Raw genomic sequence first — 14,658 nt, forward strand, 5'->3', positions numbered from 1 at the left:
GGAAATATCGTTGCAGGTAGAGGACCAACGTACCTCCGCTTTAGTTAAGATTCGTAATTAAAATAAAATTAATTTTCACATCATCCCGTTTTTCCACGCTTGAGGAAAATAGAGTTCCCCGCAGGTACAACACACGGGCACAGACAGCATAGGGTAAAAATTGTTCAGGGTGAGTTTGCATCACTCTTCCGTGGAATGCTCTTTAGGGGACAAATAGGATTATTTTTTTTCCCTTGCAGCCTTAGGCTACGGGAATTGCCGTGAGCAGCCGGGGCTGCAGGGCACAAGTGTCCAGGGGGCTCGCTGTTACCGGGGCTTCGGGTTACAGCACCGGGCAGTGCCCGGGCCGGAGGGGTCGGGCCCGGTGGCACCAACACCCGGTTCCAGCGGGGACAGAGAGCATCCACACGGTCCAGAGGCGTGCGGGAAGGGCCGAGTCAGTTCACACCACCCGCGTCCCAAGGAAACGCCGGGGCAGGCCCGGCCCGACCGTCACTGGAGTCTATCGCAAGGAACAGAGACAGAAAGACAGAGGGAGAGAGAGAGAGAGAGGGAGAAAGAGAGAGAAAGGGAGGAAGGGAGAAAAAAGAGAGAGAGAAAGAGAGAAAGAGAGAAAGAGAGAAAGAGAGAAAGAGAGAAAGAGAGAAAGAGAGAAAGAGAGAAAGAGAGAAAGAGAGAAAGAGAGAAAGAGAGAAAGAGAGAAAGAGAGAAAGAGAGAAAGAGAGAAAGAAAGAAAGAAAGAAAGAAAGAAAGAAAGAAAGAAAGAAAGAAAGAAAGAAAGAAAGAAAGAAAGAAAGAAAGAAAGAAAGAAAGAAAGAAAGAAAGAAAGAAAGAAAGAGTGATATAGATAGATAAAATGATGGGAGGAAACAGAGGAATTAAATGAGAGAGGGGAAAGAAGAAGAGACGGAAAGAGAAAATTAAAAAGGAAAGGAAACGAGAAAGTAAAGGAAAAATAAATCAAATGTAGAAAAATAAATTACAATTAAAATAAAAATAAAACGTTAAAGAGAAAGGAAAAAACAAAGGAAAAAAAACTAAGGAAAAAGGAAAACAAGAAAGAAAAAGAAAAAGAAGAAAAAAATTAGAGACAAAAAAGGAATGCAAAAGCGAGATAAAGAGGGAGAAGAAAGAGGAAAGGAAAAGGGGTTAACAAAGGGGTAAAAGGAAAGGAAGACGGAAAGGAAAGAGAGGAAAAGGAGAGGAAAAGGGAAAAGATAAAGAAGACGAAAGAGGGAAAAGAAAAATGGAAAGGAAAAAGAGAGGGGAAAAGGAGAACGGGGAAAATAAAAGAAAAGCCAGGAGAAGAGAGGAGAGGGGAGCCCGGCGAGCTCGAAGTTGGTGGCAGGGCGGGCGCGGCGCGGGTGGGCAGGGCCGGCTGCCGCCCCGCCCCCGCCCCGCCGCCGCCGCCGCCGCGCCCGCGGCCGGCCGTGCCCCCGCTAAAGGAGGCAGGGAGCGGGGAGGCGCGGCAGTGCGCCCCGAGCCGCGCCCGCAGCCCCGACAGCAGCCGGCAGGAACCGCGCCGGGAGGGATGCGGGGCGCCGGGGCGGAGGCAGCGACGGCGAACGTAGCTCCCGTGCCGCTGTGAGCCCCCGGCCTCTGGCGGGCAGCGGGAGCGGAGGTCTATCAGAGTAGGCGCACGGCCGCTGCGCAGACACACGCGTACAGCCGCCGTCCGACAGCACCGCCGCTTTCCGCCCCGGCAGCGTCCGCCGAGGCGCAGCCCCGATGCCCGGCGGGACGGCGGGGCCGCCGCTCGGGCGTGTAGCTCCCCGCTAGAGGCGGCGGGCCCCGTGGGCTGGATGCGCGTCGCCGGTGCGGGCGGCACCCCCGGGCCGGCCGCCGGGGCCCCGCGGCGCTAGGGGCCGTCCGGGCCCCCCGCCCCGGGCCGGCGGCGGCGGCACGGGGATGCTGGCGCTGGGACAGATGGACGGCGCGCCCCGGCAGGGCGCCTTTCTGCTGGGCAGCCCGCCGCTGGCCGCCTTGCACAGCATGGCCGAGATGAAGGCGCCGCTGTACCCCGCGTACCCCCTACCCGCCGGGCCCGCCTCCTCCTCCTCCGCCTCCGCCTCGCCCGCCTCCGCCTCGCCCTCGCCGCCGCTCGGCTCCCCGGGCCTCAAGGCGCCCGCCGCCTCCGCCGCCGCCGCGGGCGGCCTCTCGGCGCTGGGCACGGCCCCGCCGCAGCTCTCGGCCGCCACTCCGCACGGCATCAACGACATCCTCAGCCGGCCCTCCATGCCCCTGCCGGGCGCCGCGCTCGCGTCCGCCTCGCCCTCCGCTTCCTCGGCGGCCCCCGCCGGGCTGCTGGCCGGGCTGCCCCGCTTCGGCAGCCTCAGCCCTCCGCCGCCGCCGCCGCCCGCCCTCTACTTCAGCCCTGGGGCCGCCGCCGCCGCAGCCGCCGTGGCAGCCGGGCGCTACCCCAAGCCGCTGGCCGAGCTGCCCGGCCGGACGCCTATCTTCTGGCCGGGTGTGATGCAGAGCCCGCCCTGGAGGGACGCCCGCCTCGCCTGCGCCCCCCGTGAGTACCCAGCGTCGCGGGGCAGCAGGGGGGAGAGGGCGCGGGGAGCCCCGGTGGGAGTCCGCTTCCCGTGCTAGGGAGTCCCTGCGCCCTGGCATCGCTGTGAGACCCTCCTGCCCCTCCATGCAGGGCCCGGCCGTAGCAGAGGGGGCTGGCTTTGCCTCGATTTCTTTTGTTTTCGTTTCTTAAGTTCATTTTGCTTTCTCCGTCCCCTCGATCAGCGCAAAACCCTGTAATATGTCGCCCATTATCGCCGGCGAAAAGTGAAACCCTCCGAGGGGAAATTGGCTGCGCTGCCGCCGTCGCTGCTGGGGACTCTTGAGGCCGGGACTTGCTTTAGGGGCGCGCACAAACTTTCCCCGAGCAGGAGTTTCGGCTACCACCCGCTCTCGCCGGCCGTGGCTTTTTTAGAAAAAATATCATTTGCCCGCTCAGATTTTTGATCCTTAAAGGAAAAATAATCAGGCAGAGCCGAAAGGCCAGAGCCGTCGCTTGGCTTAGGCAGTAGTTTTCTTACACACGCACCCCCGCGTAGAGACCCCTCCGTCCCCTGGGGCCGCTTGAGAGTGAAGTGCTTTCCCAAATCCGTAGATTAACTTGTCTGTCCCTGCCTTCCGTTTCTCTCCCCCCTCCCTTCGCCAGATCAAGGCTCAATTTTGCTGGATAAGGACGGAAAGAGAAAACATACAAGACCCACTTTTTCTGGCCAGCAGATTTTCGCTCTGGAAAAGACTTTTGAACAGACGAAATACCTGGCGGGCCCGGAGCGAGCCCGGCTGGCCTATTCCCTGGGGATGACGGAGAGTCAAGTAAAGGTGAGAGCAACGGCTCACGCACCGAGTGGTGCGGGGCCGGAGGAGCGGGGAACAAAAGGGCCCCGCCGCGGAAACGGGGTCCCGTCTGAACCAGCCGGAGATGCTGTGGGCTGGCGTGGCCGAGCCAACGGGCACACGGCGAGGGCTTCCCGGCAACCACCGGCATTTGTCCCCTTATTGCCTTACTGCGGGGCCGAGAAGGTTGTTTTAAAGCATTTTAAAAACCCAATCAGATTGAACCAAACAAATCCAAGCAAGACTGAGAAGCTCTGAACACCATGGGGGTGGCCAGCGTTCTGGGAAAAACAGGGAACGGGTGATATTAGGGTGTCGCACTGCCGCACCCGCACTATTATGTTTTGGTTAAAAACTCTGTGCTTTGGGCAAAGCGGAGGTGTGAGGGGCTGGGAGAGCGGGGTGAGCTCCCCGACAACATGCAGATGCATTTGCTTGGTGGACTGGGCCAGAGGGGCCCCTCGCCGGTGCTCACGCTTTCAGTCTGATCTGCAGAGCCTCCTTTGTCACAGCAAATACGTCCCGATGGCTGCGAATAAATTATTGCAGCTTCCATAATGAAAGTGCCCCCCTCCTCTGGCAGCGCCCTGCCGGAGAGTAAATACATCTGGCGGGGCAGGGGGGCTGGGAAAGGAATCAGCCCCAAATGTGTGTTTCCCCGCCCCAGGCAGAATGGCAGGGAGCCGCCCGGGCCCGACGCGAGCCTCGGGGGAGCTGGGGACGGCTGTTGGCCGACGCTGGGGGGGCCCCGCGCCGGGCCGGGTGTCGGCGGCTGCCGGGAGCGTGGTACCGCGGGGATCGGCCGCTTTCGTTGTGGGGAAATTGCCTCAAGGGCGGCGAAGCGGAAATCGCTGCCGCCCGCCGGGGATGGGGACTGACAGGGCAGCGGGGTGGGAGCGGCCCGGTGCAGCCGCCGCAGGTGGCCGTGCCGTGATGGTGATGGTGACGGTGGCGGCGGGGGCAGGTCTGGTTCCAGAACCGACGGACCAAGTGGCGGAAGAAGCACGCGGCGGAGATGGCGACGGCAAAGAAGAAGCAGGACTCGGAGACGGAGCGGCTGAAGGGCGCCTCGGAGAACGAGGAGGAGGACGATGACTACAACAAGCCCCTGGACCCCAATTCGGACGATGAGAAGATAACGCAGCTCCTGAAGAAACACAAGCCGGGGGGCGGCGGGCTGTTGCTGCATCCCCCGGAGGGGGAGGCCTCCGTCTAGCCTGCTTCGCCCGCCGCCGCTTTCGGAGATGTACAGATCTATTTTTCTAGACTCTACGCGCCCGGGAGGAGGAGGAGACGCCGGAGGGAGAGCAGAGAGGACTGCGGGCAGCGGGCCCCGGCGGGCGCGCCCTCTCCCCCGCGCCGCGTGTTGTTGTAGGGTGGCGGGCGGAGGGGAGCGGCGGGGACTGGCCCGACCCCCGGTCCCGCTCCCGGCCGTGCGGCGGCCGCGTCTTTGCCGGCTCTTTGTAAATAAACCGTGAGTCACTGCGACCATAGGCGTTCCTTACTGTGAATATTTAAAATGTAATATACATTCTTTTTTTTTTTTTTTTTTTTTTTTTTTTTTTTTTTTGTACAGCGGGGGCCGAGGGCGCAGCCGTCCTGCCCGCCCCGCGCTCTCCGGCAGCACCAGGGGCACCGCAGGAGCCTCGGCGGGGCCGCCGAGGAAAAAGCGGCCGTGGCCGCCACCGTTCCCTCCCTCGGGCCGAAAGTGCAGCGGCCTCGCGTGCTATTTATTAGTATTTTTGAAACACTTTCTGTTGCGGTCGTCGTGCAAGGGGCGGGAGGGGGGGGGAGGGCTGGGGGAGAGGGCGGAGGGACAGAGTTTGCTCTCATTTACACCGTTTCCAATCAACCTCGCGTTGAAAAAGTAGCTGGTGGGAATTGTCACAAACACTGTCAGTCAAAGTATAAAATTCATTTAGTTGCTGTATTTGAATTTAAAGTGTGTTTTCTTTTGTATCATACGGAATACTAGAGAATGTAAATTGTTTTTTCTTTTTTTTAAGCTAATAACGATGATATATCGTGATATAGCATTTTAACATTTATTAATTTATATTAAAAATAATTCGGTTTGTAAAGAGAAGAAAAGCCCTTTGCAAGACCAGTTAAATGTAATGCACTTTCTGTTAAAAAAAAAAACCAAACAAAACAACAAAACGATAAATCAATTAAACCAGTTTAAAGACGTCTGCTGCCTTCACTAAAGGGTACAGATAAAACGAGATTATCAGAGATTATATAATGAAACCACGGAAAAGGGGAGGAAAAAAAGAGAAGAGATAATTTTCTTGGTCTTTTGTTGACTCTCAGTAGTAGGGTTTTTGTTGTCGTTTGGTTTGTTTGAAGACTTTTGTTGTTTGGGCGCTTTTTTTTTTTTTTTTTTAAAGATTGGAAGTTGACTATTTTGCTGTGGGAGCTCAAGAAGGATACAAATAAAATAAACCGCTGGTTGTTTGGGGACGTGAGCGGGCAGGTAGTTTCCACCCGACCACTGGAGAGGCTCGGCTCAGCCTTAATTAGGCTGTTTCAACTTTCTCAGAGGCGGGCGACGCCGGGCTTTATTAACGGCAGAGTGTTACCATTATTATGGGAAATAAACCGCTTTCCAAGAAGAAAACAGAGGATAAAATAAGAGCTCGGCTAAGTGTCTAGAACAAATAGATAGACCCAATACCAGAACTGGTTCAAATTGAAACTCATTATCTGACGCGATCATTTCCATATCTAAACAGTCCAGAAACAATCACTTTTGTTTTGTTTTTTTTTTCTTCCCAAGGACCAGCAGAGCAAACAGAATCGCTGATATGAGAGAGAAAAAGGGCCAGCTATTCTGGAGGAAATGAATAAATAATTCTATTTGGGAATAATTTTCTAAACAAAAAACAAACAAACAAACAAACAAAAAAAAAAAAAAAGAAAAAAAGGTAGAGCGGGGTTTTATTCTTCTTTCGGCTTACACAATGCCGGGGCCGAGAGGAGGGAACGAGCCCGGCGCTCTGCGGCTGCCTCGGCGCGGCTGCCCCGACTCTCCCTGGCCGGGGAACTGGGGGCTGCCCATCGTCCACCGACACTCCCGCCCCCACCCCCACCTTTCCCGACTAGTTGTAAAGGCAGGAAGGGAAAGGCCGGTCGTTTCCCAGAGAGCTGACGCTGCCCTGCCGGCTCACGCCGTTACGATATCCCCGCGGGTTTTGCGGGACGGCGGGAGAGAAATCAAAATACCGCGGGGTCCGGATCACCGGGGTGGGGACCGGCGCGGCCGGAGGTCTCCGCCCGCACACCCTCAGCCCCTTTCCCCGGCTGCCATTCGGCCGGCCCCGCTCCCCAGCAGCCCGGTCCCGGCCCCTGCCCACGCCCTCCCGAGTGCCCCCGGACTGCCGGGAGCGCTCCGGCGGTCCCCGGCCCCTTTTCCAGTTCACCGCAGCACCGACTGAGGCTTTCCAGTTAATTTACTTCTGCACAGAGACCCAGCTGGCCACCAGTTGCAGTTGGCACCGTCAAAGTGGAATCGCAGGGAAAAGAGCCCAACGCTGTCCGCTTGGTTAGGCTGGTTTTGTCTGGGGCGCTGGAAGAAAGAGCAGGGGATTCACACGAACTCACGGCCCCCCTTTTCGGGACATGTTTTGGAAGCCAAAGCCGGCTGGGCTCCCTCTCCTCCAGGAAAGGACTTTTTAGGAAGAGATTCAATAGCTAACCTCTGGATCCCTGCCACGGACAGCACAGTGAACAATTAAAAGACAAATGTCAGCTGGCTTCACGGGCCGCGAGGTTCCCCCCGTGCGCGGGGGCCTGGCCGAGATCAGCCGCGGTTTCAGCTCAGTCCTTCATGCAGGCAGAAATTTGTGACGGAACTGTATAAACTCGGGGAAAACGACATTTAAAAATGCTTCAGAACCATGTCCATAGGGAATGGGGCCGGCGGAGCTGCTCCCCGGCAGCCGTCCCTAGCTCGGGCCCGGGCCGAAACTCCCGCGGGGAAAGGGCAGCTGCGCACACGCGTGGGGAGTGGCGGGTGCCGGCTGCGCGGCCGCGGAGCTGGGCGGGAGGGCCCCTGCCTAAGCGGTGAGAGACCACCGCAGGCCGCTCCCGACACCTCCCTTCGCACACAGCTTTTGGCTTTCCTTTCCTTTTGTCACAGAGCCCTCGGTTTTAAACCCCAGTCCCTTCCGTGCGCGGGACTTCCAGGCTCAGCGGAAATAAAAACAGCTGTTTCTGGGATTTCCCGGCTCAGGGAAAATAGGGGCGGCTGGGTTTACCCTGCCTCGGTCCCTGTCATGTGCCTTCTCTGGGGTGCAGAAGATATCGCGGGAGAAGTTCCCGGCTGTGCAATCCCAGAGTGCCCAAAGCATCCTCCTTACTTTTCCAACGCCTCTGCTTTGTCGAGGTGCTTTGCAAAAGGAGCCCGCTGCGGTCCGCCTCCAGCCCAAGCGAGCGTCACCACGGACAGAGATAAAAATTTTCTTCCTCGTAGAAGCGCCTCAGGCGCCGGACCCACTCCGCGCCCTGCAATAGCCATGGGCACCACGAGACTGCGGGGAGAGATGGAGGGAGGGAGGGGAGGTATGGGAAGCAAAAGAGGGGCCGGGGGCCACCCCACCGCCCGCACCCCACTCCCGGCCAGCAGCTGCTGCCTGCGGGACGCATGCATATGGATTTGGGCATATGGACGCGGACAGGATCCGTACCGCAGTGCCACAGGGGGGATGCAGGTTACAAGGGGAAGCCCACGGCCGGCGGGCGGGCCGCAGCGGCAGCTGGGAGGGGGTAAAGGAAGAGCTCTCGCCTCTCCGCTGGGTAACGAAGGGGTCGGTCTACTCGGGGCGTGTGTGTCGGTCCCCGACAAGGCCCTGCACCAGCGCTGTCACAGCCCCGAGGCCTTCGGGCTCTCTCATTCTGATAGCAACTCCCACATAGAGCCTCCGGCGCAGGCAGCAAGGAAGGAAATGCCTACACCCTGCCAGAGGGATACCCAAACCGACAGCCACGCGGGACAGCGCTCCCATTTCAGCGATCGATGGCTTCTCCCGCCCTTTCCCTCACGTGTGGTCTCCTGCGATGAGCTCCTGAAATCCCGTTATCGCTCATCACTTCTCAGTGCTATTAATTTTTAACGCTTCCCATATAACACGGACGTCGTCTTCCCTCCGCTCTCCCTCCGTTTGCTGCCGTGATGTTATTTCGTGCAAGACTTTCGTTGTATCCCTGCCAGCCGCCCCGAGGCTTTGCTTTAGGCACCCCTTCCCTCGGGACATATGTCGTCCCTCAGGCCGGAGAACCCGGGGGTTAAAATGAGGGTGATGGGCTTTCACCCCCGGCCCGGACACTCCGTGTCCCTTCCAGTATCGCGGCCGCGGGGAGAGGGACCGCCGGGAGAGGCGCTTGCTGCAGGATCCAGCGCTCAGAGCCGGCGTCGCTAGCCGCAAATTAAAAAGTGAGATGAACTGCTCCCTCCTAATTGCAGCTCCGCCTTTACCTTCTGCACCGATAGGTATTTCCCAGATACGCGTTTCTGGCGGCGTTTGCCAGATGTCTCCAACAGCGGTTGCAAGTCTCCGTGAGGGATGCAAACATCTGCCTGGGAGAAGGCGGCGCTGCCATGGGGACCAGCCGGCACCCCACACTGCACCCGCACCGAGCGCTTCACACTGCACCCGCACCGAGCCCCCCACACTGCACCCGCACCGAGCCCCCCACACTGCACCCGCACCGAGCCCGCACCGAGCCCGGCAGCGGCTCCGCGCCCCAGCGAGCGTGGTTGATAAGAATAAAGTTATTGATACAAGGAAACGAGCCGGCAGCACCGCACCTCTCCGTATCCCCCGGGGGTTCAAGCCTTCCCGGAGGCCTGAGGCTGGCGGGAGGCGCTCGGCGGGGCCGGTCAGGGCCCGCGCTGCCCTCCGGGGCCAGAGGGCTGCGGGGAGCGCCTGGCACCGGCCCCGCGGCAATAACCCGCTTCCGCACACACAAGTACATCCCTGTAATAACGTCCTCGATCATTTATTAAAAGTCGTGTCAAGCGAGCCCATATAATTCATCTTTATGCAAATACATCAATGTCAAGCCATTAGTGTATTGCTCGGTTTTTTTATTAAAGTGCATTCTTTTTAATTCAGCTCAGTAAAATATGAGCCCTATTGCTCAAGAATTATAGCAACTATTAGAGTAACATATGGGCAACATGCACTCAGAAAATAAAAATCAACAGATAAAGTGGCAGGGTCACAACGGGGAGCAAACACTTAACAAAATGGCAGCGGAATAATAGATTTTCCGCCCGCGCCCCCGGCTCTGGGGTGTCAGGAGGAGCCCCCCAGCACGACGGTGGGGCGGCCCTGCCCAGAGCCCGCAGCCATCCCCGCCCGGCTCCGACTCCAGCACCTTCCCCGGTCCCTTCCTGGCCGAGACTGCGGGAGCGCAGCCCTGCCCCACAGACACGCACCTCCGCACCGCCCCCTTCCGCACCCCCCAAGTCTATCCCGGATTTAATGAGAGAGTTGCCCACATCCTCATCACCCCAGCATGGTAATTGAGCAGATCTATTAACTTGTTACACTAGATTTGTTTAAAGAGACTATTACACAGTCATTTAATCAATTTGTTACACTGGAGGTCCTGACTTATGAGACACTTGCCGTATGATTCCTTAATGACTGAATTAATTTGTTTTAATAAAACCAACATTGTGTACAAGCACATTTCGAGAAATGTAATTTTGGAGACGGAACAGTCCAATGCTTCATCTGATTAAGTCTTTTCGATGGTTTATCAAAGTCGGGAGTTGCCGTCATAAACTGCATGTATGGGGTATTTTTCTTTTTTATAGCGTCATTAATTTAATATGGATCATTAGTTCTTTATACACATGCATGTTCTGACAAATGTACCCAATGAATAATGCACCTAATGTGTTTGGGCTCAAATGCATCACGCCATAAACAGAAACTGCCGCAAAATAAATAACAATAAACAATAATAACAACAACTAATATCGCAGCCGCCCCGTTCCCTCCCGTCCGGCTGCGCTCCGGGCCAGGAGGAGCCGGGCCGCTCCCACGCCCTCCCATCACACCGGGCTCACGGCCACGGGAGCGCCGATAGAATTACGGTGAGTTAAGGTTATCCCGAGAGCAGATGTAGGACAAGAAAATCGGTTTTGCTCCTGATGGGAACTGACGTGTGTGGAATAAGTGTAAATAAACACGAGGGTTCCCAAGAAAAGGAACTTGATTATATCGATTATGTAAAATAATCGCCGCATTACAAATGTTAATGTACTATGGTAATGCACCGCAAACAGCCGGCGTGCGAGGGCCGCCGCTGCGCAGGGAAGGAAAGAGCAGCCTCGGGAAACGCTCCGGGAATCGGGACGGCCGCAGCAACACCGACTGCGTTACCTACAGCAGTGTCGCTGTCGCGGTGACGGGAGAGGTGACCCCGCTGCGGCCCTTCGCTGGGCACCAAGGGGGCTGCGGGGCCCCCACCCGCAGCCGGGACCCCCGCCCGGCCGTGGCATCGCCACACGCGGGGCCGAGCACGACGCCAAGAGCCAAAACGACTTCTGTACCCAACGCCCCAGGGCCTTAACATCCGTCAGAGGAGGCGCCCGAACAGATTGTTCTCATCTAAATCCTTACACGCTGCCTTTGAAATTCCTCGCCCCGACAGTGTGGTTTGGTTTTAGTTTTTTAAAGTAATTTCCGCCAATGACCTTGTGGTCCAGGAAGTCTGCTGGGAGTCTACTTCTTCTCAGACACCGAGCATCTCCTTCTTTTTAAACATGAGCGTGTATTTCTCGGACTCCAGTGGAACCTAAACCTCAGCCCAAAATGTGACACTGCTGCTACACCTGCCACCTCCTGCCCCAGATGGGTGCCCACCGGCCTCACACGTTCCTCTGCAAACACAAATCTCAGCTGCAGAGCCCACCAAGCAGCAGCATTTTCCACACTGTAATCATCTGCACATAGCAGAACTTAAAAGTGAAACCCGAAGAGGCTTTCTGCTCAAGAAAATAAAACGAGAAGGTGAAAACACATCTTCAGAGCCATTTTTCACCCTCCTCACATGGTTTCTCATAGATAAACTACCCTTTTCCCTCAAAGGCAGATGTTCTATCCCCTTTATAAATGCAGGCAGCACACCCACCAGCAATGCGTGCAGGAGGTGTATTTAAGTAAATGGATTCGACCTTTTGGCCATTTTAACAGATGCTGCTTTTGAGCACCCCAAAAAGCTTGTTTAAAGTTAACAACATTAAGCATTGGAGGTCACAAGGCCAATTCAAGGTCATTTTAATTCTGGCTAGAGGTTAATTAGATCACTGCATTAAAGCAAAAATAGACTATATTCAACTTCAATGAGGACAGACAGGTTTTTTACACACCTCTTAACTGCTCCCTTTATGATAAGGATATAGGGTATGTATTAGAGAGGAAATCTTGCTGTCAGTTCCACAAATCAAGTTACAGGTGTTACACTGGCAAGGCATAAATACAGCTCTTGGCTTGTTTGGACTCTTTTTTTATCTGCAAGATTGGACATCTGGGTTTCCTGCTACTCTTTCCTCTGTCCTCTCACAGAGAGCCCAGGGTTGCTCTGCTCTGAGGAACACCAGCCTCAATGTGCAAATGGGCATGCTGGAGGTGTGATCATTGAAGTCAGCAGGACTCATTGATGGTGAGGCACTTTCCCTGGACTCACAGAGACAACAAGCCTCGTCTGGAAAACTCCACAATGCTTTGCTTAGGAGAGCTGAACCAAATGGAAAGGCAGCTCCTGATCTGGCAAGTGTTTGTGAGCTTTCATAATACTTTACCCCCTGCACTTGAAAAATCCAGATTTTTTTATTTTTTTTCCAAAAAATCCAGATAGAAGCGACCATGGAAATGGGAGATCTTGGTCTGAACTCCATTATCCCTTCTGAGCAAAAGCAAAGACTTTTACCTGTGTCTCCTTTCTCCCATGCAATGACCTGGCTGCTGGGCTGCAGGATACTCTGGTGCGGACTTCTCTCTGGATGGAGCTGTTCAGCTTTGAGTCTGCAACTACATCAGAGCTCAGCAGAGAGGACAGATATAATTTTTTTAGCAAAATACCCTCGCTGGGCCTCTAGCTGGTCTAGATTCCTATCCCTCATGTCTTCCCAAACTGGATGCATAATTCCAATCTCCTTCATAGACATTTTCTATGGGAGAGCTTGACCCAAATTATGATTCTTAGGAGAAAAATGTGGCTTGGCAGATATTTTTTCCAGCAAAATCCTGCCCTGTAGTGAAAATTCCTAATCAGTTCAACACATAAAATCAATCCAGAACATCAGGCTAGAAGTAAGGTTTGTATTGATTATTAAACTACAGGTATTGGATGAATCGTGATGCACAGGGATAATGGTGTGGCTTATGCTCCCAATATGACCATTTCACCAAAACAATTGCCCAAGACCACTAGAACATACTCTAAAGCCCCCACTCTGACTCGCCATGGAAGTGTGACTGGAGTGACCAGATAAGACAAGCCATCTGAGGGCTGGGTGATGCTGAGACACAGGCAAGCTGGAGCACCAGGCAAGTCACCAGAGGGAAAGAAGTGAAGAAGAGAGAGCAGGGGAGCTTATGTGCCAGACAAAACAATGAAAACTCTGAATTATCAGTTTGCAGCACCTGCTCACTAATGTTATTTTCATCTTAAAAGAAGAGAGTGTGAATGGCACAACAATACTTAGTGAGGTACCCTCAAAAGAAACAGTCTGGAAATAGCCCCTTCTTCACATACCTCTGGGTACCAAAAACATCTACCGAAATCAGGATTGGGTTGTTAGTTATTTATGATCACCGAAAGGGCTACATTTATTGGATAATTTATTTATAATGAATAATTCAACCAGTTTTATATGGAAGAGTTTCATTCCCTTGGGCTGCTCACTTGGGAGACAGCAAGGCTGTATCAATACATATTTTTCAGAGAGCTTTCAATTCCTAAATCTGCTTGTTTTGTTACTTAAGTTACAACACAATCACCAAATTCCAAGCTATTTTATGTATATATTTTTCTGTCTTGATATGGTGATTTCTGACTCTCACAGCTTCCAACTACAGCATAAAACACCAATAGGAGAGAGACCTGCTCTTGTAGCATTTTGGGGTTTGCCCTGTATTTTTAAATTCATTGCTTTATTAAAGCAGTATTTTGTGCTGCATGTGTTGCTTTATTAACACAGTATGATTGGTACATGCTGCTGGTGTCCTGCTGTCCCCGCATGCTACATCACTGTTTCCTCATGCTCTCCTCCCACAACTACCTTGAGAGCCTTTGCAGACCAGAGTTAGCTGCTGACTGGGCCAGCCAAATTCTTCCCCAATACTTCCATCAGGATTAATCCAAATGAGCACCCACCTTCTGTTTTCCCTGTAGTGCAGGTGATTCAGACACAAGCCGTGGACTGCACCTTCACTGGACTTTGCTTCCCAGTCATCTTAGCTTACCAATAAGCTTATAAAGAAGTTCACTTCAGTTTTTCGGGAGTTTGGTTTTTTTCCTATTTAAGTGACATGGTACTCCCAGTCAATATCCCACTGGAAGAGGAACTCTATGATCCATCTTCTCAAGAAGGAAATACTTAGAGAAGACTGTAGCTTGGTTTCTTTCTGGCGTTTAGGCATTTTTTCAGAAATTGTTCCAAGATCTACCTCCCACAATTAAAAAAAAGAAAAAAATTATACTTGCAACGGACAATTGTGCAATAAATAAACAAATAAGCCAAGAAGTCATGAATCCGATTCTCTGCTAGGAAAAACTGTCCTTGCCTAGTCAGGTCACCTCCTGAGGACCTTGGCAATTGCCTTTTTCCTGGGGGCTGACAAGCTTCTGACCAGATACTCCAACAATACCTGTCTATTTTGGTAGAAATATCTTCCATTGGGAAAAAAAGTTCCCAGGTATATATATATATATATATATATGTATGTATGTGTGTGTGTGTGTGTGTGTGTGTATGTAGGTATGTATAAATATATAAAATAGGTGTGTATGTAAAACAAACCTTTACCTATCCAGGCATATCCCTGTACACATCTTTATTTGAATAGCTGTTAATCACTGATGCCCCCCAAGGAGACCAGCAGAAAGAATGTCAGGGGCCCTGCTCATAACCCAGCTGAATACCTGACTATTTTAAGGTACTCTGGAGCTGCATGAATCAGAAAGAAAACAGCTCCCCCTACCCATTTTATTAGAAGGCAATAAAATCTGGTGGTGTCTCATTAAATTTAATGAGCCTTCATAAAATAACCATTACACTGTGGAGGTAAT

The 14,658-nt window shown here is 53.6% G+C and overlaps 1 protein-coding gene across 1 annotated transcript; it reads left to right on the forward strand.

Moving 5' to 3' along the window:
• Nucleotides 1-1,908: 1,908 nt before the first annotated feature.
• Nucleotides 1,909-4,564, forward strand: NKX6-1 (NK6 homeobox 1; the record flags this gene model as incomplete). Its single annotated transcript, XM_084204512.1, has 3 exons — nt 1,909-2,518; nt 3,161-3,333; nt 4,313-4,564. The coding sequence occupies 3 exons, from the start codon at nt 1,909-1,911 to the stop codon at nt 4,562-4,564; spliced, it is 1,035 nt and encodes a 344-aa protein (XP_084060638.1).
• Nucleotides 4,565-14,658: the final 10,094 nt, after the last annotated feature.

The sequence above is a fragment of the Fringilla coelebs genome (assembly GCF_963513975.1).
Source record: "Fringilla coelebs genome assembly, chromosome: 4".
Lineage (NCBI taxonomy): Eukaryota > Metazoa > Chordata > Aves > Passeriformes > Fringillidae > Fringilla > Fringilla coelebs.